At 34.9% G+C, this 26482-nt stretch overlaps 1 protein-coding gene across 6 annotated transcripts in view; it reads right to left on the reverse strand.

The window, feature by feature from the left end:
- Positions 1-26482, reverse strand: part of SCAPER (S-phase cyclin A associated protein in the ER) — a 522269-nt gene that overhangs the window by 252531 nt on the left and 243256 nt on the right. For all 6 annotated transcript variants that reach the window (XM_045448989.1, XM_045448990.1, XM_045448988.1 and 3 more), the window contains one exon: positions 7905-7970. In XM_045448989.1, the coding sequence (XP_045304945.1) occupies positions 7905-7970 (66 nt within the window). The remainder of the gene's footprint in view (positions 1-7904; positions 7971-26482) is intronic.

Genomic DNA, 26482 nt, shown 5'->3' on the forward strand with positions numbered 1-26482 from the left:
AGAGTGGTTAAAATGAACCAATCAGGAGACTATAGATGCTGGTGAGGATGTGGAGAAAGAGGAATTCTCTTGCACTATTGGTGGGAATGCAAACTGGTACAGCCGCTCGGGAAAAGTGTAGAGCTTCCTCAAAAAATTAAAAATAGATCTACCCTATGACCCAGCAATAGCACCGCTAGGAATTTACCCAAGAGATACAGGAATGCTGATTCATAAGGGCACTTACACCCCAATGTTTATAGCAGCACTTTCAACAATAGCCAAAGTATGGAAAAAGCCTAAATGTCCATCAACTGAAAAATGGATAAAGAAGATGTGGTTTATATATACGATGGAATACTACTTGGCAATGAGAAAGAATGAAATATGGCCATTTGTAGCAACATGGATGGAACTGGAGAGTATTATGCTAAGTGAAGTAAGTCAGGCAGAGAAAGACAGATACCATATGTTTTCACTCTTATGTGGTTCCTGAGAAACTTAACAGAAGACCAGGGTGTGTGTGTGTGGGGGGGGGGGTAGTTACAGAGAGGGAAGGAGGCAAATCATAAGAGATTCTTAAATACAGAGAACAAACTGAGGGTTTTGGGGTGTGGGGGAAAGGGAAAGTGGGTGATGGGTATTGAGGAGGGCAGCTGTTGTATGGAAACCAATTTGACAATAAACCAATGCATATGCATATGGATGTATATATATATATATATATATATATATATATATATACACATTGCCAAAAAATAAATAAAAATAAATTAATAAAAATAAATAAATCTAAGCTATCCATACGAAGTTTACTTTGATAAGTCAAAAGAATGAATATAAACTCTAATATCAGACATACCTATGCTTGAATTCTGGCTCCAGTACATACCACATATATAAACTCTGGGACAATTACTTAACTACTCTGAATCTCAATTTCTTCACCTTAAAAGTGGAGATTTTATATGTGTGTGTAATATATATATATTTATCTTATATATATATCTCCTTTTCTTTCCTTTCAGAGCTTTTGAAGATCAGAGGCAAATAATGTAATGTACTTAACACCATTCAGGAGTAAAGGAGACATTCAATAAATGATCAACTATTATTACTATTCATTGACAGAAGGTCTCAATCTAACACAAGGAAAAAGGGAATATAAAAAACACAGACACAGAATAAGAACAACATACTTCTTTTCCCTTTTAATCGAATATGGGCTGGAGTCCCATCCGATTAAAGTTACTGACCTTATCATGTTGAGGAATATTGGCAATGAAGTTTATTGTGTGACAGATAAGTAGCCACTTCAGCTTTTGGCTGAATAAAGCCTGCACACCATGTAACTAAATATCCAGCCATAGCCATGGATGCATATGAATCTAGCAGTATTCTTACCAAGAATGCTCACATTCCACTGAAAATCAGGGGTACTTAGGGAGGCACAAGGACCATTTTAATTCACAGAATACAAGAGGCTTGTATTTCACCCTGAGGTAAATCAAATCTGGGATTCATATGAACCTACCCTTCAAGGAAGAATGCCAAATCAAGGGGATGCTTTGGTAATATGAGATAAACCTCTGTTTTATTCCCTGCCTCCACAGAAGTACCACAAATAATATAGCCCCTTTCAAAAAAAAGCATCAGATTTTGATTCATACTATGAATAATTATAGACTGTCGGGACTCAGGCCCTGAAAGTTATATTTTCCCTACAGGGGAAGAACAGAAGCTGTTTAGAGGATCCAGTTTTTAACACAGAAAATGTTATTTGAGTTACTTCTGGCAGAAAATTCTTCTAGCATGGGAAGAAAAAGTAGAGGCGCTGTACCTCCCAGCCTAGAACATGAGAATTATCTGTCTGATAAAAAGCTTTGTGAGGAATTTTGTAAGGTCAAGTACTTTCTTCTCAAAACTTAAATTCCCACAACAACTCTAAGTTCATATATGTCACTGGTAAATGTGAAATGTAAATGTATTTCTGTAAGAAGCCCTAACTTTTGTCACAGTAAAGTTTTGGGGAGGGTTCATTAGATCACTGGGATGATTTGTAAAAATGTAAGAAAGGAGACTGGGTCCACTTTAGGAAGAAATATTGCTCGTTAGTGTGATGGACAAGAAGACATAAACACCTTAACAGTTTTAGGGCTATTGGTTCCCCTTCTATTTTTAAATAATATGGTGAAGCCTATATTTTTAAATAATATGGTGAAGCCTATATTTTTAAATGTAAGATCTTAAGAAATACCTAGATCAGATGACAAAAATCAGTGTACATGTTACCTCTTATATTGGGTATCTTTCATTTTTGCCTGCAAGCATCCCTTCTTGTAGAAAAAAGAACCCACTTCCCCTTTTGAGAAACCACCTTGCCTTCACATTACATGAGTATACTTGATGTGCTCAATGCTATTGGGGTGTTGCTGTTTCAAGGCCCTGACTCTCAGTGGAAAGAACTAGGAAATGTGTATATAATACACACACACACACACACACACACACACACACACACACACACACACACACATAATATATTATATATTTTTTTTTCTTTTTTTTTTTTCAACGTTTATTTATTTTTGGAACAGAGAGAGACAGAGCATGAACGGGGGAGGGGCAGAGAGAGAGGGAGACATAGAATCGGAAGCAGGCTCCAGGCTCTGAGCCATCAGCCCAGAGCCCGACGCGGGGCTCGAACTCACAGACGGCGAGATCGTGACCTGGCTGAAGTCGGACGCTTAACCGACTGCGCCACCCAGGCGCCCCTATATTATATTATATATTACTATTACGTATATTATATATGTCATATATACATATTATCATATTATATATATATATATATATGAATAAATCAACACAGTTACATCTATATTTCTATTTCTACATATTGGAAAATACAAATTAAAACTGATACCTATAATTCCAATTCACTACATGGTCTTTCTATTCTTCCTGGATATATTTTTAACTCTTCTCCAGTAGTGAGCAATTTGCCTTTCATCATCCTTAATATATTTATTTATTTGACCTATTCCCCTACATGTAACATATCACCCATCTTTGTTTCTATATGTATGCTATTATGTCCCAGCTTGGGCTCTGACTCCCCACTCTGGGTTTTTGTGCTCTCTCACCCTTGCTTGGGTTTCAACAGCCTTTGTCAGGCTTCCCTCTTCACAGACTCTAACAGACTATGGGCTCTAACAGACTATGCCAGGATGCTCTTCCATAGAGATGCCCTCCTCATTCTGCTCTGACTCACCACGCCAGGCCATGATGCCCCACCTCACATGGAAGCTCCCTTCATTCTGCTGGGGCTCTGAGCTTCCACATATGGCCACTCCTCATGCCCCTGCACAAATGTCCACCTCAGCCTCCTCAGGCTCTTACATCCCGCACTGTGCCACTGTTGTCTCCAGCCATCTCAACACTGCAGATGACTGCTTGGTATTCTCTCATCTAATGACTTCAGGACTAAATTTTTCTGGAAAGGGAGGGGTAACCAGAGGAAGAGAGAAAGAGTCATTTTCACTTATTGGCTAGAATATTTTAATAAGAAGCCACTTCATCTACTATTTGGTTACCAAATTAAATCAGTTATAATAATTATCCTTTTGGAAGCTCAAATTATCTTCTTTGTCCAGTATAAAATCCTTAAGTTGGCTACTGAGTCCTTTGACAAAATGCTAGAAGTTTTTGATAGCTTCCTTGCCATCTAGTATGACAGGGCATTTAGATCTAGAATTAGGCATTTTTCTAAGAAGTTCTTGCTTCTTTTCGTGAGAAATGATATTTCAAGTCCCAAATCAGTGAGCTCACTGCCACTATGTTGGTCATTGTTTCTAGGTCTCTTTAATGGGCAGAGCTAGGAAATAAATGTGTGCATATACACATACATTCATATATATACATGTATACATATGCACATACATATACAAATATGTATACACACAAATACACATAACACTTTCTGAAAGATAAAATACCTCATAAATTCATTTAATTCAAATTCAGTCCTACAGGGGTTTTACCTCATCTCTTCTATATTACATTTATCTCCTTTCTCCTTTCTTGTAAACTCAGGACTCAACTTCTCAGGAACATAGGGGATGAGAGACTTTTAGTTTGCATAATATCTTTTACTTTATTGCATATTATATGCAGAACAGACTCAGAATAACATTACTGGTATCATTACAAATATAATTAGAGAACATTTAATTTATTAGCATACGTTCTCCTCATATTCACTGATATTTTTCTTAGTTATGTTATAAAATTATGAGATACAGTTACTATGTAATATTCTTCTTCTGGCCATCAGTCTTAGTTCTATAAGAAACTATATCAGTTCACCACAGTCATTATGTTGAAGTCTAACAATTTTGATTAGATAAAGTTCATTTTTTAAGATGGAAGATCCTCAAGAAAAAAAATGTGGGTCAATAATTTTGCAATTGGCAAAACTAATTTTTGAAGGCATAAAATTATTGATATGCAAGAGCAAGGCAACATTGTTCACAATGAGCCCTCCCAGAGGAACTGACTTGAAAATGAGGTTCATGTGATTTTTTTTCAAATTGGTTCCCTGTACTTTGCAGTGAAAACCTTAGTTATTTTGGGGTTCTTCTTCTTTCCTTACATCTGTTATTCCAGTTGCTTCTTTTTGCTTTCTTTCACACTGATGTCAATAACATGCAGTACCTAAGGCTGTTTGGATTTACTTGTTTTTTGGATTTCATGGAGATATCTGGTAAGGTGGTTTGTTGTTAAACACTGCCATGGGTTTTTGGTTTTCTTAACTACTTGCCTGGTTTCTATGTGAAGATCTGGAGATACTGAAAAATTATGCTTCTATTGCTACTGCTATTTTTTCTAGGCTTATAATTTAAACAAACGTCCTGGCTGCCCAGTAGTCAACAGACTGTAGTAAGGAAAAGCAGAAGCAGTAGAAGACTAATTAGGAGGCTATTAAATTAATCCAGATGAGAGATAATGGTAGGTTAAATCAGAGTAGTTACTATGGAGGTAATGAAAAGTGGTCAGATTCTGAATATATTTTAAAGACAGAGCCAACACAATTTGTTGATGGGCTGAAAATGAAGTGTGAGGAGAAAGAGGATGACTCTAAAGATTTTAGTCTCAACTTAAAGGATGGACTTGCCATTTCCTAAAACGAGCAAAAAATATGAGGGGTAAAGTTTGGGAGCAAATTTCAAGAGTTTAACTTTGTACACGTTCACTTGAGGGGTCCAACTGAACAAACAGACATCCAAGTGGAAATACTAAATAGGAAGTTGGATATATGAGCCTGGAGTTCTGGGGAGAGGGCTGGGTTGGAGTCCTAAATTTAAAATCCACCAGTGACTAAACGTTTACAGTCATAAAACTGAGTAAGATTACCAAGGGAATAATTCTGTATTTGAATGCTCAAGACATAGGCATGCTAATGTTGGAGGTCAAGGAGACAAGTAAGAACCGAGCAAAAGATACTGAAAAAGAGTGGCCAGTCAAGTAAGAGGAGAATCCAGAGAAAGTTCTGAAGTAGACTGTTTACATTAAAGGTCCTCCCGAATTACACCCTGCTATCCATGACTTGTACACTCTCCTCCTACAATGACCCAGGACTTGGTGAGATGACTTGCTTTGGTCAATGGGATATAAGCAAATGTAACACAAGCAGAGGCTTGATAAATTTTAATATCTCCTATGAACACTGATTCAAAAATCCTCAAGAGAACAAGCAAAATGAATTCAACTACATATTAAAAGGATTATCACCATGACCAAGTGATCTCTCATCCTCAAGGCGGGAGGGCGGGGGGCTGACCCAGGCTTCCCTACATGGCAATCACAGGGGAGCAAGAAAGTGAGGTTGAAAGAGATGCCTCAAGACTTCCGAGGCCAAGTCTTGGAAATCACATAGTGCTTCTGTAGTCGTCTGCAGGTCAAAAACAAGTCAAAAGTCCAGAATAAATTCAAGAGGAAAGGAAATAGAGTCCACCACTTGATGTAATAGTGGCAAAGTTATATTAGATTGCACAGGGGCATGCCCCCAGGAATGGCTCAACTTGTGGCTATCTTTGTAAACATTATCTCACCATCATATATTAAATTCGCTCAAATATTTTAATCTATTTCTAGACTGTTTTTAAAACTCTCTTCCATCAATTTGAATTTTTATTAATGCCCCAGTGCAAAAATATTTTAACAAATACTTTGATATCTGTAAGTGCAGTCCTACCTCACTATCCCTTAAAATTATTTTTCTAGAAATTTTCATTTATTTTTCTGTATGTTCTTTAAAATGATTCTTTTTTTAAAACGGTTATTTTATTGACATTTTACTATACCATGTCTTCTATCCAAGAGTGTAATTTGTTTTTCCATTCATATAAGTCTTCTTTTATACCCTTTGTCAGGATTTTAAGGTTTTTAATTTTTATAGAGGCTTCATATTTCTTGTCAAGTTTATTCTTAGTTTATTTTTTTATTGCTACTGGAAATGATATTGATGTTTTCAAACTGATCATCAGAAAGTAAAGTATTAATTTTGTAGCTTGGCTATGTTGTTGCATAATCTTAAAGCAAGTTACTTACCCTGTCTAAGGCTTAGCTTCCCTAATGAAACTCATTGAGTTGTTGTGAGGAATAAACGAGGCAACACAAGTAAGGAGCCTGGAATGAGGCAAAGGCCCAGAAAAGCCAAATATTATCACATTAATTTGATAATCAGCCACCTTACTGAATTTATTCTCTTATTTCTACTAGTTTTTCACTTGATTTTCTTGGGTTTTCCAGATATACAGTATCATAATCTTGATAATTTTGTTAACTTCTTTAATATTTTACACATTTTTTTCTTTTAGGATGGCAATGATTAATTGTTTCAAAACAATAAGTGATAAAAGTAATTATCTTAAGGGCATCTCATTTCTTTTTCTATTTTTTTAGGTAGGCTTCATGTCCAGCACAGAGCCCAACACAGAGCTTAAACTCATGACCCTGAGATCAAGACATGAGCTGAAATCAAGAGTTAGACGTTTAACTGACTGAGCCATGCAGGTGCCCCAGTGGGTAGCTCATTTCTGAAGGCAACAATATTTCTGTTTTAAATGTAAATAACTGCTACATTGAAATGCTATAGCATATCTACACCAACAACTGGTTATAGATATTCCTCAATTTGTGGCAGTTATTTCTTGACTTTTTCACTATGAAAAATAACAGTAAAATAGTTATTTTTGTATATAAATATTTGGGCACATTTTGCATTATTTCACCAAGCAGCAGTGTATGTTCTAAGCTCTGGATTCACATTGCCTTTCACTAAGACTACACTAATTTGCACTCCCATCAGCAGTGTTTTTGAGTATCTTCCTCACCACACCTCTACTGGTAACATATTTGAGAGAAGCAAAATGATGATGGTTTTGTTTACTTAGCTCCTGTGTAGTTACATGTATACTCAGTGGTGGAGTCAAATCCTCCTCATCTGTCAAGTGGCCCTGGCAACAATCCTGAACAAGGCCTCCTCAGAGCAAGAACCAGAACAGTACTGCCAGAACCTGTTCTGCTAGAACAGCATTTCTCTACTTAGGCGCTACTGATGTTTTGGATGAGATAATTCTTTGCTCACTGCAGAGTGTTTAACAGCATCCCTGCGTCTCTGTACACTTGATGGGAGTAGCACCATTTCTCCAAGCTGTGATAACCAAAATGTGTTTACATATCCCCAGGCACAAATATCCCCTGACAAAATCATCCCTGGCTGGAGACCACTGTGTTAGAAGAATGAAGCTCTAGGCAACCAATACCAAAGCCCAGGATCACAGGAATACAAGTTCAGATAAACTTTTGTATAGGCAGACACCAGTGAGATAGAGAAATAAAATATAGGGTAAAATACTCACTTTGCTTTATAAGGTGAGTCAGATCCAGAGTTTTTTGTTTCCATTAAACTCTCATATTCCTTGGCCCTGAAGAGAAAAAAGTTTTATCACTGTCAGTTAATTTATTGCTAGTTTTTATGATGATCTAAAACCCTATGTTTCTCCTCTCCCAGTATTAGGAACATTAGTTTAACACTTTGATTTCTGAGAATATTTCTTTAAATTACTATAAATGTTATCAAAAAAGACTAAAAATTATTTCCTCATAGGATAAAGAGGAGATTCATAAAAACATTTCTAAGTTTACAGATATGGTACAGAATGGTGCTTATTTTTCAGAAATGTTAAACTCATGATAATTAAATTTAAAACCATATTAGGTTTCTACAAGATAGTTGAAATGGCTAAATATCTATATACCTTAAGAGGTATATAACGCAAAGCTGAATACAAGAATATTTAACTTTAGAAATAATTTGAAAGGCAGTGAAAGTTACTGGACGAGGCAAAGATTTGTTTTGTTTTGTTATTTATATTTCTTAAATACCAAAAGCTTGGAAAAATCTGAGATAATGCTTTTCTGCCACTGTCTTACTAGGCTCTAGCTTGCCTGAACCAATAGGGATAGCCATCAACAGTTAATCTAACAAAGGTGTCACTATAGCAATCCATTAATATTGACTTAATTTGTCAATTTCTCTTTTTGGAAGAAAAAAAGGAAAATACTAACTTAAATTTTAACTGCTCACCCAAAGAGTCCTAGTCTCAAAGAATTAGTCTAGTGACCTATGAAAGAATTATTCATGATGTAGATCAATCCAGATCACAATGAAAAAATAAGTAATACTTCATAAAAAAAATCATGAAAGATGCAAATTACAACACCCCTAATAAGGAAAAAGCAAATTAGCACAGGTTATACATGGGAACAAAAGAATAACTAAATTAGAGTTCAACATTAAATTATGTGCTGTTGCAACCTCCGCATGTTCATTGCTATCAGCCACAATATTAAGGAATATCAAAACAGGAAAATAACCACTTTACAGTGGCAAGTAATTATTTTTGAGAGAGAGAGAGAGAGAGAGAGACAGAGAGAGAGAAAGCAGGGGAGGGGCAGAAAGAGAGGGAGACACAGAACCTGAAGCAGGCTCCAGGCTCTGAACCCACAAGCAGTAAGAACATGACCTGAGTTGAAGTCGGATGCTTAACCGACTGAGCCACCCAGGCACCCCTCAAAAATCTTAATTTTACCTGAAATAGTAGCTAACCACTTTTTCCTAATTTGAATCCTCTCTTGATTCACTTTTTAGCAATCAGGTAAATATTTATTTCCAGACTTCCTACTCTGTATAAACTGAGAGGCATATATGTAGCAGGAATGATGTGTCTACATAGGGGGAATAGTCACAGAATTTATTCTCTGTAAGGGAGAGGAAGACATAAGAGTATGAAAAGATACCCAAGTCTACAAGGCAGAGTAAGTGACAGATGACTACTGCCACAAGTGCTTATTTCTAGCTAACATGCTAAAGTAAGTGTCCTGAAGGAAATGGAATATGTACTTGCTTGAAAAATAGGTAGCATCCAAATACACACACAAAAGAGGAAATGGTAGTAACAATAGAGAAAAGTGAGTAAGCAATACTCAACACATGGGAAAACACTGGCTATGCTTAGGAAGTGTACAGATCCATTCTGCTGGAGCAAAATATTAAAATGTGGGGACAGTGAGAGGTAAGGCAGAAAACAAACCCTTTCAGGTACTCTATTACAATTAAATTCTGATGACTTATTTTGTAGAAATGACCTACTTTACTTTATTAAGATTTTAAATTTCGGGGTGCCTGGGTGGCTCAGTCTGTTAAGCATCTGACTCTGGATTTCGGCTCATGTCATAATCTCACAGGCCTGAGACTGAGCCCATGTGGGGCTCCACGCTGGGCATGGAGTCTGCTTGGGATTCTCTCTCTCCCTCTGTTCCTCCCCTGCTTGGGCACATGCTCACTCACTCGCTTGCTCTATCTCTCTTAAAAAGAAAAAAAGATTTTAAATTTTGTTAGCGTAGTGCTGTATACTGCATTCCCTCATTTTTAATGATGTCATCTTAGTCATACTTTTTTTTTTTTATTTTAAAGATTTTTTTTTTCAACGTTTATTTATTTTTGGGACAGAGAGAGACAGAGCATGAACGGGGGAGGGGCAGAGAGAGAGGGAGACACAGAATCGGAAACAGGCTCCAGGCTCTGAGCCATCAGCCCAGAGCCCGACGCGGGGCTCAAACTCAAGAACCGCGAGATCGTGACCTGGCTGAAGTCGGACGCTTAACCGACTGCGCCACCCAGGCGCCCCAGTCATACTCTTTCTTATTCATAATGTGGCTTGTTTACTCCATTTTATTTTTTGTTAGCCTTTTCACAGGCTAACAAAAAGTATTTTTCTATCCTATTTTGTATGGGGGTTGATGTGAATATGGGTCTAGCTCCTTGATTGTTTAGGCCATTTTTACTTTAAATAATAAAATCACTTAAGGCTAATATTTCATTTGTAATAGTTCGGGCCACATCCCATAAGTTTTGTGCTCTCATTGTCACAAATTTCAAATAATCTCTAATTTCCATTTTTACTTACTCTTAAAAAACTCTTACTTCAAATAATGTTGTCTCCACCCCCCAAGCCCTTGATTCCAAAGTGGGTTTTTTCTTGTCTTTACTTATTTTTATATTTTGTGGGTTACTCTTATTTTAAGATATAATTTACATACAATAAAACAAGTGTATAAATGAGTTTTCACAGCTGTGTCTACCAATATAACTGAAAACACAATCATGATATAAAACATTTCCACCACCCCACAAAATGTTTTCATGTCTCTTTGGAGTCACTCTTCCTTTGCTACTAGCAACTGTTCATCTGCTTTTTACCACTATGGCTTTCTGAATATCAAATCCTACACCCATACATACATAAATTCATTTAACATAAATCTCTTGAGATTCTTTCATAGTGCTGAATGTATTATTAATTAATGGATTTTACTGTTTGTAGTGTACCATTGGGCGGACATCACGATTTGTTTCTCTCTACTTAGGTATTTCACTTCTTTCTAGATTGGGGCTATTTATGAATAAAGCTACTATGAACATTTGTGGACAAGTTGTTACATAGGCAAATGTCCTAACTTCTCTTGGATAAATACCTAAGAATGGGATTACTGGCTTACATGATAAGCATATTTACCAAAATATTTACAGGAGGGATCATTCCAATGTGTAATTCTACCAGAAAAGTATGAGAGTTCCAGTTGCTTTAGTACTTAAAGAGTGTCTTGTATAATTTCCTTTTGTTACTGATTTCAAACCTGTTCCTTGTGGTCAAAAATGCCATTATGATTTCAATATTTACAAATTTATGAAAACTTTTGTGGTCGAATATATGGTCTATGCTGGAGAATATTCCATATCATTTGAGCAAAGTATACATTCTGCTGTTTTTGGTGGAATGTTCTCTATACATCTATTGGGTTTAGTTGGCTTGTAATATGTTATTAATCTTTATTATTTCCTTGTTGATCTTCAGTTTAGCCGTCCTGTTCATTTTTTAAAGTGGGATATTGAAGCCTCTAACTACTACTGTTGAATTATCTATGTCTCCCCCCATTCTGTCAGTTTTTTCTTCATATATTTTGGGGCTCTGATAGGTGCATACATGTTTTAATAGATTCACTCTTTCACCATTATATAATGTCTTTCTTGTCTACTGTATAATTTTTGTCTTTTTTTTTTTAATTTTTAACGTTTATTTATTTTTGAGACAGAGCATGAACAGGGGAGGGTCAGAGAGAGGGAGACACAGAATCTGAAACAGGTTCCAGGCTCTGAGCTGTCAGCACAGAGCCCGATGTGGGGCTTGAACTCACTAACCGTGAGATCATGACCTGAGCCAAAGTCAGACGCTTAACCGACTGAGCCACCCAGGTGCCCTGTATACAAGTTTTATTTTACTATATAATTAGGATTCTCCTGCATATAGATCTGTAAGTGGAATTACTATGTCACATAGTAGTAATTCTATGTTTAACTTTTTAGGAACTAAGCAAGTATTTTCCAAAGTAGACAATTTTACATCCCTACCACTGAGCTATGAAGATTCTAACTTATCCACATATTTGTTGTTAATTTCATTATTAAATAATTATAAAATTTAATAATTTAATTAACTAACTAAATAATTAAATATAGCCATCCTACTTGGTAGAAAGTGGAATCTCATTATGAACTTGTTTGCATTTCCTTGAGGACTACTGATTTTGGGCCTTTTTGTGATCATATTGGCCATTTGTATATCTTGTTCAAGAAATGTCTACTCAGATCCCTTGCCCGTTTATTACTGGGATATTTGCCTTTTATTATGGAGCTGGAAAAGGTCTTCATATATACTGGCTGTAAGTTTCTTACAGGAACATGATTTGCAAATATATTTTCTCATGCTGCACGTTGTCTGGTCACTTCTTTGATGGTATCTTTTCAAGCACATTTTGAATTTGACATCATCAAATTTACCTTTTCTGTTTTGGTGCTAGCAGCTTTATTTTAAAATTTCTGTTCAGGAAGATCACCTCTTTCCTCTTTTTCTATATTTTCATTTATTGATCAAATCTTCTGTTTTCTTTATCCAAATCAGTTTTTCTCAAATAAGAGTACACAGTCATAACAACTATAAATGATAACAACTTTGTTTCTCCCTTTCTGATTTCCCACAGCCTAAACTTACTAACTTAAATACAATCTCCACTACAATATCAAACAAAAAGGGGCAGTGGCAGATGTGTCCTTGTCTACTCTTAAATGAGAATGCATTCAATATTTTATCACTAAGTATATCTTCTCTAAGGTTTTGGTTAATACTTTATCAGATCCTGAAGTTTCTCTCAATAATATTATTCTGCTGAAGTTTTTCTCTTGAATGGATGTATTGCTTTTACTAAGTCCATTGAGAGAATCAGGATTTTTCTCCTTATTCAATTAATGTGATGACTTATGCTGATTCATTTTTAAATGTTCAACAAACCTAACATTCAAATAAACTTAAACTGGAATTTTCTCCAAGGCTATGAACTATGTTAATGACAAATTATAGGTTACCACTTACTTTAAAATTAGGGACGTTCTCATATTGGCTACATACTTTAAAAATATTCCCAATGTCATCTACATTTAAAAAAAACTGTTTATTTATTTTTTAGAAGGGGGAAAAAGGGGGGAGGAGAGAGAGAGAGAGAGAGAGAGAGGATGCGCATGCAGGGGAGGGGCAGAGAGAGGAGACAGAGAGAATCCCAAGCAGGCTCTGCCCTGTCAGGACAGAGCCCAACATAAGACTCGAATTCACGAACACATGAGATCATGACCTGAACCAAAATCAAGAGTCGGACGCTTAACCAACTGAGCCACCCAGGCGCACCCCCCTCCTAAATTTATATACACCATTTAATATGTGATGAGCACTTTACGTGAGTTAACTTGACTTAATCCTCATAATAAAGTTATGAGTTAATTAACCATTTTACAGATGAGGAAACTGGCACTGAGAAGTTGTTCAAAGTTATATTACATAGATGGATTCAAATCAAAGTATTTAGAACCAAAGTCTAATAGAAAACATCTGTCCTGTTTTGGAAAACAAGAAAAAAGAGTAAAGAGGGAGAAAGAGGGTCCTTTTGCCAGAAAAAGATATTTTATATGCTAGGGTAAAGAGACTGATAAAATTGCATCAAACCTGTATTTAAATTTTCTAATGATACATTTCTCTTTCAAATTCTTGTTTAACTAAATGTTCTGTTAACATACATTGAGCCTAGGCAGCTTGATCCCCAGCATGAAACAGAAAGGAAAACTTTGGGGGTCAAAGTAATTATCTTTCAACACACAACATTTGCTTTTTAGCAAGGAAGAAGTAAAAATTTCACTATTTGCAAATGACATGATACTCTATGTTTCTGTATAGAAAACCCAAAAGATTCCACTAAAAAATTGCTAGGACTGATACAAGAATTCAATAAAGCCACAGGACACAAAATCAACATACAGAAATCTGTCACATTTCTATACACCAATAATAAATCAGCAGAAAGAGAAATCAAGTAATCAAGCCCATTTACAACTGTACCAAAAATCATAAGATACCTAGGAATACACCTAACCAAAGAGGTAAAAGATCTGTACTCTGAAAAACTATAAAACTCCTACAAAAGGAACTGAAGATGACACAACAAAGTGAAAAACATTCACGTTCATGGATTGAAAGAACAAATATTGTTAAAATGTCTATAGTACCCAAAGCAACCTAGACAGCTGATGCAATCCCTATCAAAATAACACCAGCATTCTTCAAAGAGCTAGAATAAACAATCCTAAAATTTGTATGGAACCACAAAAGACCCTGAATAGCCAAAGCAATCTTAAAAAAGAAGAGCAAAGCTACAAGCATCACAATTCTGGACCAAGTTATATTACAAAGCTGTAGTGATCAAGGCAATATGGTACTGGCACAGAAACAGACACACAGATCAAAGAACAGTATAGAATAGCCAGATGAATCTGCAACTATATGGTCAACTAATATTTGACAAAGAAGAAAAGAATATCTAATGGAAAAAAAACAGTCTCTTAAATAAATGGTGTTGGGAAAACTGAACAGCAACATCGAAAAGAATGAAACCAGACCACTTTCTTTCACCATACACAAACATAAATTCAAAGGATTAAAGACCTAAATGTGAGACAAGAAACCAACAAAACCCTAGAGGAGAACACAGGCAGTAACTTCTTTGATATTAACCATAGCAACTTCTTACTAGATATGTCTCCTGAGGCAAAGAAAACAAAAGCAAAAATAAACTATTGGGACTTAAGATAAAAAAGCTTCTGCATAGCAAAGGAAACAATCAACAAAACTAGAAGGCAATTTATGGAATGGGAGAAGATATTTGCAAATGACATATCTGATAAAGGGTTAGTATCTAAAATCTATAAAGAACTTGTAGAAGTCAATACCCAAAAGTGAATAATCCAGTTAAGAAATGGGCAGAAGACATAGACATTTTTCCAAAGAAGACATACAGATTGCTAACAGATACATGAAAAGATGCTCAACATCACACATCAGCAGAGAAATACAAATCAAAACTACAATGAGGTATCATCTCACACCAGTGATAATGGCTAAAATTAACAACACATGAAACAACAGGTGTTGGCAAGGATGTAGAGAAAGGGGAACCCTCTTACACTGTTGGTGGGAATGCAAACTGGTGCGGCCAGCCGGGAAAACAGTATGGAGATGCTTCAAAAAGTTAAAAATAGAACTACCCTAGATCCAGCAGTTATACTACTAAGTATTTATCCAAAAGGCACAAAAATACTGATTCACAGGGATAAATGCACCCTGTTTATAGCAGCATTACCAATAGCCAAATTAAAAGAGCCCAAATGTCATCGACTGATGAATGGATAAAGAAGATGTGATTTATATATATATATACACACACACATAAATATATATGTGTATATATGTATATATGTGTATATATGTGTATATATATGTATATGTATATATGTATATATGTATACATATATATATATATACATATACACATTGTGTATGTATATGGGTGTGTGCCTACACATATACACACACACATATACATACACAATGGAATATTACTCAGCCATAAAAAGAATGAGATCTTGACATTTGCAATGACATGGATGGAGCTAGAGAGTATTATGCTATGCAAAATAAGACAGTCAAAGAAAGATAAATATCATGTGATTTCACTCATATGTGAAACAAAACTACTGGACATAGGGGTAAAAAAAAGATACATAAACCAGAAACAAGACTTTTAACTATAGAGAAGAAACTGAGGGTTCTTGGAGGGGAGGTGAGCAGGGGGATGAATTGAATAGATGATGGGTATTAAGGAGGGCACTTGTTGTAATAAGCACTGTGTTGTATGTAAGCGATGAATCACTAAACTCCACACCCGAAACTAGTATTACACTGTATGTTAACTAACTGGAACTTAAAGAAAAACTTTTGAAAAAAAATGTTTGGGATATAGCAAGAGCTGATTTAAGAAGGAAGTTTATAGCAATACAGGCCTATCTGAAGAAGGAAGAAAAATCACAAATAAACAACCTAACCTTACACCTAAAGGAGCTAGCAAAAAAAAACAAAAAAACAAAAAACCAACAAAAAACAAAAAACAAAACACAAAATCAGCAGAAGAAAATGATAAAGATTAGAACAGAAGTAAGTGAAATAGAAACTAAAAAAATAACAGATCAATGAAATCAACACTGGTTCTCTAAAGATCAACAAAACTGATAAGCTTCTAGCCAAACTCATCAAAATCATCAGAGAGAGAGAGAGAGAGAGAGAGAGAAGACTCAAATAAAATCAGTAACACAAGAAAAAAATAACCACTGACACCACAGAAATACAAACAATTATAAGAGAATATTATGAAAAATTATATGCCAACAAATTGGACAACCTAGAAGAAATGGGTAAATTCCTAGAAACATATAATCTCCCTAAATTGAAGCAGGAAGAAATAGAAATTTTGAACAGACCAATTACCAGCAATGAAATTGAATCAGTAATAAAAAAATTCCCAGCAAACGGAAGTCCAGGACCAGATGGCTTCACAGGCGAATTCTACCAAATAGTTAAAGAGTTAATACCTATTCTTCTCAAACTATTCCAAAATATCGAAAAGGAAGGAAAAATTCCAAATTCAATCTATGAGGCCAGAATTATCCTGATACCAAAAACAGATAAAGACACCACTAAAAATAAGAACTACAGACCAATAACCTTGAGGATGCAAAAAACCTCAATAAAATACTACCAAACTGAATCCAATCCAGCAATACATTAAAGAAATCATTCACCACACTCAAAGTGTGATTTGTTCCTGGGATGCAAGGGTGGGTCAATATTCCCAAATTAATCAAAGTGACACATCACATCAACAAGACAAAGGATAAAAACCATATGATCATTTCAGTAGATGCAGAAAAAAACATCTGATAGAGTTTAACACCAATCATGATAAAAGCCCCCAACAAAGTTGATTTAGAGGGAACACACCTCAACATAATAAAAGCTTTATATGAGCAAACATATTCAATGGGAAAAAAAGTGAGAGCTTTCCCCTATGGTCAGGAACAAGACAAGGATGTCCACTCTCGCCCACTTTTATTCAACATAATACTGGAAGTCTTAGGCACATGAATCAGACAAGAAAAAGGAATATGAGGCATCCAAATTGGTAAGGAAGAAGTATAACTTTAATCATTTGCAGATAATATGATATCAAATGCAGAAAACCCTGCAGACTCCAGCAAAAAACTACTAGAACTGATAAGTGAACTTATTGAGGTTCTAGGATACAAAATCAATGTGCAGAAATTGGTTGAGTGTCTATACACTAATAACAAAGCAGCAGAAAGAGAAATTAAGAAAATAATCCCATTTAAAAATGCACCAAAAATAATACCTAGGAATAAACCTAACCAAAGAGGCAAAAGACCTGCACTGATGAAAGAAACTGAAGACAACACAAATAAATGGATTTCATGCTCATGGAATGGAAGAACAAATATTAAGATATCTAGATGGCCAACAGACACATGAAAAGATGCTCAACATCACTCATCATAAGGGAAATGCAAATCAAAACTACAATGAGATACCACCTCACACCTGCCAGAATGGCTATAATCAACAACAAAAGAAACAATAGGTGTTGGCAAGGATGTAGAGAAACAGGAACCCTCTCTTGCACAGTTGGTGGGAATACAAACTGGTGCAGCCACTGTGGAAGACAGTATTCAGTTTCCTCAAAAAGTTAAAAACAGAACTACATTAGGACCCATTAATTGCACTAGTGGGTATTTACCCAAAAAATACAAAAGCACTAATTCAGAGGGTTACGTGTACCCCTATGTTTATGGCAGCATTATTTACATAATAGCCAAATGATGGAAGCACCCCCAGGGTCCATGTATAGATGAATGGATAAAGAAGATATGGCATATGTGTGTGTGTGTGTGTGTATGGAATTTATATGGAATATTATATTACATATATAATATTATTATATTTATATTATATATAAATTATAATAAAATGTTATTATATTATTTCATAAGTATATGTGGAATATTATTCAGCCATAAAAAGAGTGAAATTTTACCATTTGCAACAACATGGATGGAGCTACAGAGTATAATGCTAAGTGAAATAAGTCAGAGACAGACAAATCATACGATTTCACTCATGTGGAATTTAAGAAGCAAAACAAATGAACAAAGGAAAAAAAAGAGACAAACCAAAAAACAGACTCTCAACTACAGAGAACAAACATGGTTACCAAAGGGGTGGGGGGTGGGGGGTGGAGGGATGGGTGAAACAGCTGAAGGCAATTAAAGAATACACTTACGATGACGAGCACTGAGTAATGTATAGAATTGCTGAATCACTGTAGTGTAAGCTTGAAATTAACACTGTATGTTAACTTTGCTGGAATTAAAATAAAAACTTAATAATAAAGGAATTAAACCCCATGTGTCCCATTCTTCACTTTTAATCTTGCCAATTTTAATAATACCCAAAATCCAAGAGCACATTTTGCATACTGTATATTGGCCAATTTGACAATAAATATTTTAAAAAATAATAAGTAAATAATAAACAAAAGAATACCCAAATAATTTTAGTTTCACAGAAAATCAAATGAAATCTGATTTAATACTATTATTTCTTCTTCAGATAGTTTCTCATATTCATGTTTTATTATTCATTCAATAAATATTTATTGAGTATGTATAATGTATCAAAAATTATTCTCAGCATTAAACATATAGTATATAAAAAACTCAGATATAAAAAGCTCAATAAGGTAACTATTCTCATATGAAAGTTTACAGTGGGGGAAATGGAAGGAAGGGAGGAGGGAAATAAGGAAGGAAGGAAGGAAGGAAGGAAGGAAGGAAGGAAATCTGAAAATAAGAAATGCTATGAAGAAAACAGAACAATCAATATAGAGTAACTGGATATATATGTGTGTTGAAGAGTCATGGGATTTACAGAGAGCCTCGTGAAAGATTTCTAAATAATTACTCTAGGGGTGCCTGCGTGGCTAAGTTGGTTAAGCGCCTGACTCTTGATTTTGGCCCAGGTCATAATCTCACGGTTTGTGGGTTTGAGCCCCGCATCGGGTTCGACACTAATGGTGCGGGCCCTGCTTGGGTTTCTTTCCCTCTGCCCCTTCAACATACTCTCTCTTCTCTCTCAAAATGAATAAACTTAAAAAAAATAATAATGATAACTCTAAGTAGAAACTTGAATGAAGTGAAGAAGCTGGTCACAGATAAATCTGGGGAAAGCTCAGATTGGGTAGACAGAACTTTAAGTGCCAATACATTAAGGTATATTCAAGAAACAAAATGGCAACAATGAAAAAATGGAGGCAGAATCATGATTATATAAACATGCTACTCCATTAAAAATGCATTCTTGAAAGTCTGCAATGATCTTGATTAGTATCAAACACAATGGCCTTTTCTCTCTATTCCTTCTTGACGTTTCTGTCCCTGTATTTTACAGCTCAGTATCACTGCCCTTTGCAAGGCTTCATCTTCTTTAATTTCTATTTAATAACTATTATTCTCACCATTGAAATTTTAATATTATAATAATGAACGCTTATAATAATGTATGCTAACTCTATAACTTTAGCTTTCAGTCCAAATGTCAAACTTTTCTAGCTCTTCACTTGGTAGTTCAACCTTCATCTTTTCCTCTACAACTTTAAAGCAAAACTCATGGTTACCATTGTATATCCACTTCACTAGATTTCTCAATAGTACCTTGGACTGAAATTTCAAAATTATTTTCTATTTTTCATTTTTTCAAATAATATATCATCAAAAATTATTAGATGAAAACACTTTTTGATAATTTTCTTTACCCCTAATTTTTTCTGCAGTAAGGCCTATCACTTCATGCTTGGATTAGAATAACCTCCTATTCACTCAAGTTCTCAACCTTGTAACCCTGTAGCATAGCACAGGTTATAAATTTTCCCAAATCACTGGCTTCTTGATGTTACTCCCTTTGTTACCTATGGTGGTTCCTTTCCAAAAGATCTAGTCAATCTGCTAAATGGCATATAATGTGACCCTGTTCTAGCTATCCAACTTTATTTTCTTTCACATTACCATCTGCATTTTATAAATTTAGATTTGCACAGTATACTTTTGAGACATTATGAGATTTTTTTCTTGAGAACTGTTTTGAGACATTTTCACCAGTTAGGCTACTGCTTCCAGCAGGAGGGCAGTATTATAAATACCTGCACAGACTAATGCTGAAGGCAAAGAACAGGAGGAAAATATTACTTTTACAAAAATAAATTTCAGTTAAAAAAAATAAGTAGACATTTAACACACATACAAATGGGAGCCCTGTCTACCAGTTCCTCTGGGATATCCCTTTGATAGCTCAAACCTACCCACATAGCATCTATCACATCATCTTTATCTGTGCCCCTATTTCTTTTCTTCCCCAACTTTATTGAGATATAATTGATATATAGCATAGTGTAAGTTTAAGGTGTACAATGTAATCACCTTATATCTATATCCATATCTAGCTGTATATATTGCAAAATGAATACAATAAGGTTAGTAAACACCTCCAATACCCATATAACTACCATTTTGTGTGTGTGACGGAACATTTAGTATATACTTAGTAACTTTCAAGTTATATAGTATTGCTAATGATTGTCACCAACCTGTTGATTTGATCCCCAGAACTTATTCATTTCATAGCTGGAAGTTGGTACTCTGACCAACATCTCATTTCCTTGACTCCCAAGCCACTGACAATCACCATTTCTACTCTGTTCCTATGAGTTTGTCTTTTTCAGATTCCACATATAAGTGGAATCATATAGTATTTGTTCCTCTGACTTTTTTCACTTAGTTTAACACCCTTAAGGTCCATCCATGTTGTCACAAAAGCCAGAATTTCCTTCTTTTGACTCTACTTCAGTCAAGGACATTGGTATATAGCTAGCATCTCTAGGGTCATCAGCAATTTCTTCCTGTCTCCTTCGCTCACATCAAGACATCTACATAATCTTTTTCAGATTTCTTTCTTCTATCCATCTCCTCCACCACAAGTCTGTGCCAAACATTCTGGCATTTAATTTTGATCCTTAACGAACCATTGTCTAATTATGTGTGAGGAAGTTAAAACAATTTTTTTAATTATAACTGTAGTCTTTAGAACCCTAGGCTTTGAGCCTACGTTTTCTTCCATTTGTAAGATGAGGCAATAGAACTAGCTAAATTCTTAAGGTCTTTTCTAGCTCTAAGATTCCATACTTCTAAATTCCTATAAACACTAGGTATCAAATTGTTAGGTACATTAGGAGTTAAAAACTTGTTAAAATGTAGATTTCTCAACTAAAACCAAGTGAATCCGAATCAATAAGCTGAAGTCTAGGTGTGAATCTACCTTTTAAAAAGGATCTCAATTGACTCCAATGCAAGAAGTATAAGGATCACAGTTTGAAAATCATTGTCCTGTTTCATGATTCAATTCATATTGCAAAGCAACACAACACTTGTTATCAATTGAGTTTTTTCTTATTTAACTGGCTGATAGTTTTTAGAGTATAATCTGATTTCCAGAGGGTCTCAGAGAGTCTTTCAGGTCAAACTTTTTCACTCTCATTCTCTTAAAAGCATACAGTGGATTTCCATATTCCACATTATAAATTCCACATTATATATGCCCATGTTACATATTCTAAAAACATCATGCCATACATTACTTGATAGTCTCCTTATTATTGGCTATCTAAACTATTACTCAAGTTTCTGCTCTTAGGATTACCAAAACAATGAACACTCACAGACTATTTTAATTTTGCTTATAATGGGTACTTCTAGTCTAAGACAATATCTGGGGCATAATAAAGAGCTTAATAAATACGAGCCACTTTTTGTTTATATGTATTTCTTTTTATCATCATCATCAATTTTATAAGTAGTCTTCCCTGACTACCCAGGCATAACTAAGTTTATTCTCCCTGGAGTTCACCTAAATACTTATTTGTACCTTTCTTCTGCTACTGTGGACACACTGTCTCATATAAGGGTTATTTATATGTAATTTATCTCTATTAATACCTTGTAAATGTCACAAGGGTAGAAGTTATGTTCTATTCACTTTTGTTTGCTGATCATTCAAATATTTGAATAATGGGTTGAATGGATTCCTTAAGACCACAGAGGACATAACCAATACATATAAAGGATGCAAAAGGCTTCACCTTTAAGTTCTATATCAGAATCCTATAATAGTTGTTAGCCCTTATATCTTTCCCCTGCCTCTCTTCTGCTCAACTACAGTCTCCATGACTATGGTTGGGCTCACTGGTCAATTGTAAGCCAAGGATTAACCCTATCATATCTCAAACATAAATTCAAGGCAGACTCTATGTTTGTCTGTGCATGTATCTAAACCTGAATTTACCTCTAAATACACATTATGGACAGATAGCTATTCACTTTCTCTTCTCATATATTCATTTATATGTTTACATACCTATATTTATTCATATGTATATAGGTATACATAGACACACACCTTCATTCTCTCATTGCTCTCCTTCCATCATTTCAGAACATCTTCTTGAAAGTCCTTTATTCTCAGAGATAAGGATTCTGTTATCCTAGTGATTACCACTGGATAACTGAAAAGTGATATGCAAGCTGCCAATACTGCAGACACAGGTCTGGCTATATACAGTGAAAACCTATGACTCTAATAGTTGCTATAACTAGCAGCTCTCTCCCCTGCTCATTCCTACCTCCATTCAAACTCCAGATCAATGACAATCTGTCCCACAAATCTAATTTCTTGCTTAATGTCATCACACTTCTGTTCTAAAATGCAGTCTAGTGATTAGAGCTTTACTGCCTATCTTGCTTTTCTTGTTCTTCTGCACCACATGATGGATCCTTTCCACCTAATTTCCAGCAGCAAACAAAGTTCTGACTCCTCTTATGGACTCCTCTTTCAGAATAAATTTTTTGCCTGAATGTCAAAACTTTCAAGGAACCACATACACTCTCACAGTTCATCCAGTATAGGTCATATAGAACCTTACTAATTAGTTTTAGAACACATACCCACAATTTAAACCACCTGCTAATTCTGGCTTTGCCATTAGACAATGTCCCTCATCTAGCTAGTGTCAAAGGAAGACCAAATATCTTTGGTTTTACATCATCTAAAATCAGGTCCCTACAGCCTTACCCTCACTAACTATAACCATTAAACCTGGAATGGACCATCATGCCTCAAGGCTGAATTCTGATTTATGAAAGTAAATTCATAGTTCTTTTCTCTACTTTTATAAAGCCAAAGAAATCCCAGTGATATGAACACTAATTTCATAATCCAATCTCATCTAATTCTTTTTAACTAATGTTTGTTGAAAACCTAATAGGTGCCAGCAATAGAGACAAAAATCCTCATGTATATATTCCAGTGGGAGAAAAGCAATGTGTAAATAAATAATATACATACTATATTAAATAATATAGTATAATATATATAATACATAGTATATATGTATACTAATACACATAGTATAATAAATAATAAATACATAGTACTTTAGAAGATGGTAAGTGCTAAAGCAAAAATAACTGGGGAAATGTTGATAATGCCGCTTGACAATTTTGTTTTCAGTCATTATAGATTAGCTAGTATCATACTAGCCCTTCTGTTATGAACAACAATGAAAATTCCTAAAGTATATACGGAATTACTGTTTTTCATGTATCAACTAGTAGCCTAGGACAGTAATCCCTGAGTAAAAGGAAACACCTGCTGTACACCTGTTACCTCACCATGTAAAGAAGAGGAATATGTATAAGACATAGACTCTGCCATAAAGGAGTTTACAATTCAGTTGAGGTAGTGAGTGTCACATATATCAAATGTTAACTGGGTGGCTCAGTTGGTTAAGCAACCGACTTGGCTCAGGTCATGATCTCATGGTACATGAGTTTCAGCCCCCCATCAGACTTGCTGACAGCTCAGAGCGGAGTCTGCTTCAGATTCTGTGTCTCCCTCTCTTTCTGCCCATCTCCCTGCTCGCACTCTCTCTCTCAAGATTAAATAAACATTAAAATTTTTTTTTTAATTAAAAAAAGATAACAGTGAAACATAAAACCACAGCAATAGTTTCAGTAAATATAAACTGATTAAAAACTGCAAATAGGGGCGCCTGGGTGGCGCAGTCGGTTGAGCGTCCGACTTCAACCAGGTCACGATCTCGCGGTCCGTGAGTTCGAGCCCCGCGTCGGGCTCTGGGCTGATGGCTCAGAGCCTGGAGCCTGTTTCCGATTCTGTGTCTCCCTCTCTCTCTGCCCCTCCCCCGTTCATGCTCTGTCTCTCTCTGTCCCAAAAATGAATAAACGTTGAAAAAAAAAATTAAAAAAAAAAAACTGCAAATAGTGTCAGAAAAGACAGAAAAGGAAGACTCACATATGACAATTATAAGAAATACACAAAAATATATAAGGAGATAAAGTTGTAAGTTTAAAACTAAAAGAATGGGAAAAGATTTATCATGAGAATACTAAAGTTAGATAAAGTAGATAGATAGTAGTAGATAGATAAAGTTAGATAAAGTAGACTTAATCATAAGAAATATTTAGAAGTTATTAATATTAAGAATCATAATATTAAGAAATATAATGGTAACGGGATCAATTTTTCAAGGAGATAAAATAATACTAAATTTGTATGTATCTAGCAACAAAGCTTCAAAATTTGAAGCAAACTGGAAAATACTGAAGTGTGAAATGGAAGTGTGAAATAATATTATTATAATAAATGAATATGAATATGAATAAATGTTAATATTCTTTATTAACTGATACAATAGGAATCTAGAGAGACAAAATAAATACAAAGAAAACCCAGGAAGAGAGAATTTAAAATATAAATAAATGAAATACAACAAAATGAAAATCAAATGACAGTGAAAGTTCATAAATTAAGTTCATTAATTAAAATTGATAAATTCCTGGCCAGAGTGATCAAAGAATACAATCGCAAATTTCAGGAATAAAAAAAGCCATGTCACTATAGAATCTTAGAGGTTTAAAAAGATAGAAAAAAATGTTTTAAGACTATATTTTTTATAGAAATTTCAGGTTCACTGAAAAATTGAGAGAAAGGTATAGAGATTCCCCATATACCTGTTGCCCCACACATGCTTAAGCCTCTCCCAAGGTCAACAACACCCAACAGAGTGGTACATTTGTTACAACTATTGAACCTACACTGACACATTATTATCACCCCAAATCCATAGTTTACATTAGGATTCACTCTAAGTGTTCTATATTCTGTGGGTTTGGACAAATGTAAAATGACATGTATAAAGTGTAAAATCAGTGTCCAGATACAATTTTAGCTGTGGATGTCCAGTCATCCAACACCATTTGTTGAAAAGGCTATCCTTCCCATATTGTACTGTCTTTGTTCCTCTGTCACAGATCAGTTGACTCTGTTTATATGGGTCTATTTCTGGGCTATTTTTTGCATTGATCTATCTATCAATTCTTTTGCTAATACCATACTGTCTTAATTACTATAGTTTTATAATAAGTTCTGAAGTCAGGTATTGTCAATCCTCCAATTTTGTTCTTCTCTTTCAATAGTATAGTGGCTAATCTGGGTCTTTTGTCTCTCCATATAAACTCTGGAATTAGTTTGCCAATATCCATAAAATAACTTGATGGAATTTTGACTGGGATTGCATTGAATCAATGCAATCAACCTGGGAAGAACTGACATTTTGACAATATTCCCTGAATTCATAAACATGGAATAATATCTCTCCATTTCTTTTTTTTGTTTGTTTGTTTTGAGTATAGTTGACATACAATATTATTACATTAGTGTCAGGTATATAACTACCATTCATTTCTTTTAACAGAGTTTTGTAGTATTCCTACATAGAGCTTGTACATATTTTGTTAGGTTTATACCTAAGTATTTAATTTGGGGGTTACTAATGTATGTGGTATTGTGGTTTTTTTCTTCCATCTCAAATTCTACATTCAATGCCAGTAAAGAGAAAAATGACCACTGTATATTAACTTTGCATCTTGAAACCTTACTATAATTATTAGTTCCAGGAGGGCTTTTTTTTTTTTTATCAATTCTTCCAAATTTATTATGTACATAATCATGTCATCTGCAAACAAGGACAGTTTTATTTCCTTCTTCCCCATGATGCCCAGTATACCTTTTATTTCTTTCTCTTGTTTTACTGCAGTATCTAGGACTTCCATTATGATGTGGAAAATGAATGGTGAGAGGACATCCCTGCCTTGTTCCTGATCTTAGTGGGAAAGCTTCAGGTTTTTACCATTAAGTATTTTATTAATTGCACATATATTGTAGATATTCTAAAAAGCTGAGGAAAT

The sequence above is a fragment of the Leopardus geoffroyi genome, chromosome B3 (genome assembly GCF_018350155.1).
Source record: "Leopardus geoffroyi isolate Oge1 chromosome B3, O.geoffroyi_Oge1_pat1.0, whole genome shotgun sequence".
NCBI classification, from domain to species: domain Eukaryota; kingdom Metazoa; phylum Chordata; class Mammalia; order Carnivora; family Felidae; genus Leopardus; species Leopardus geoffroyi.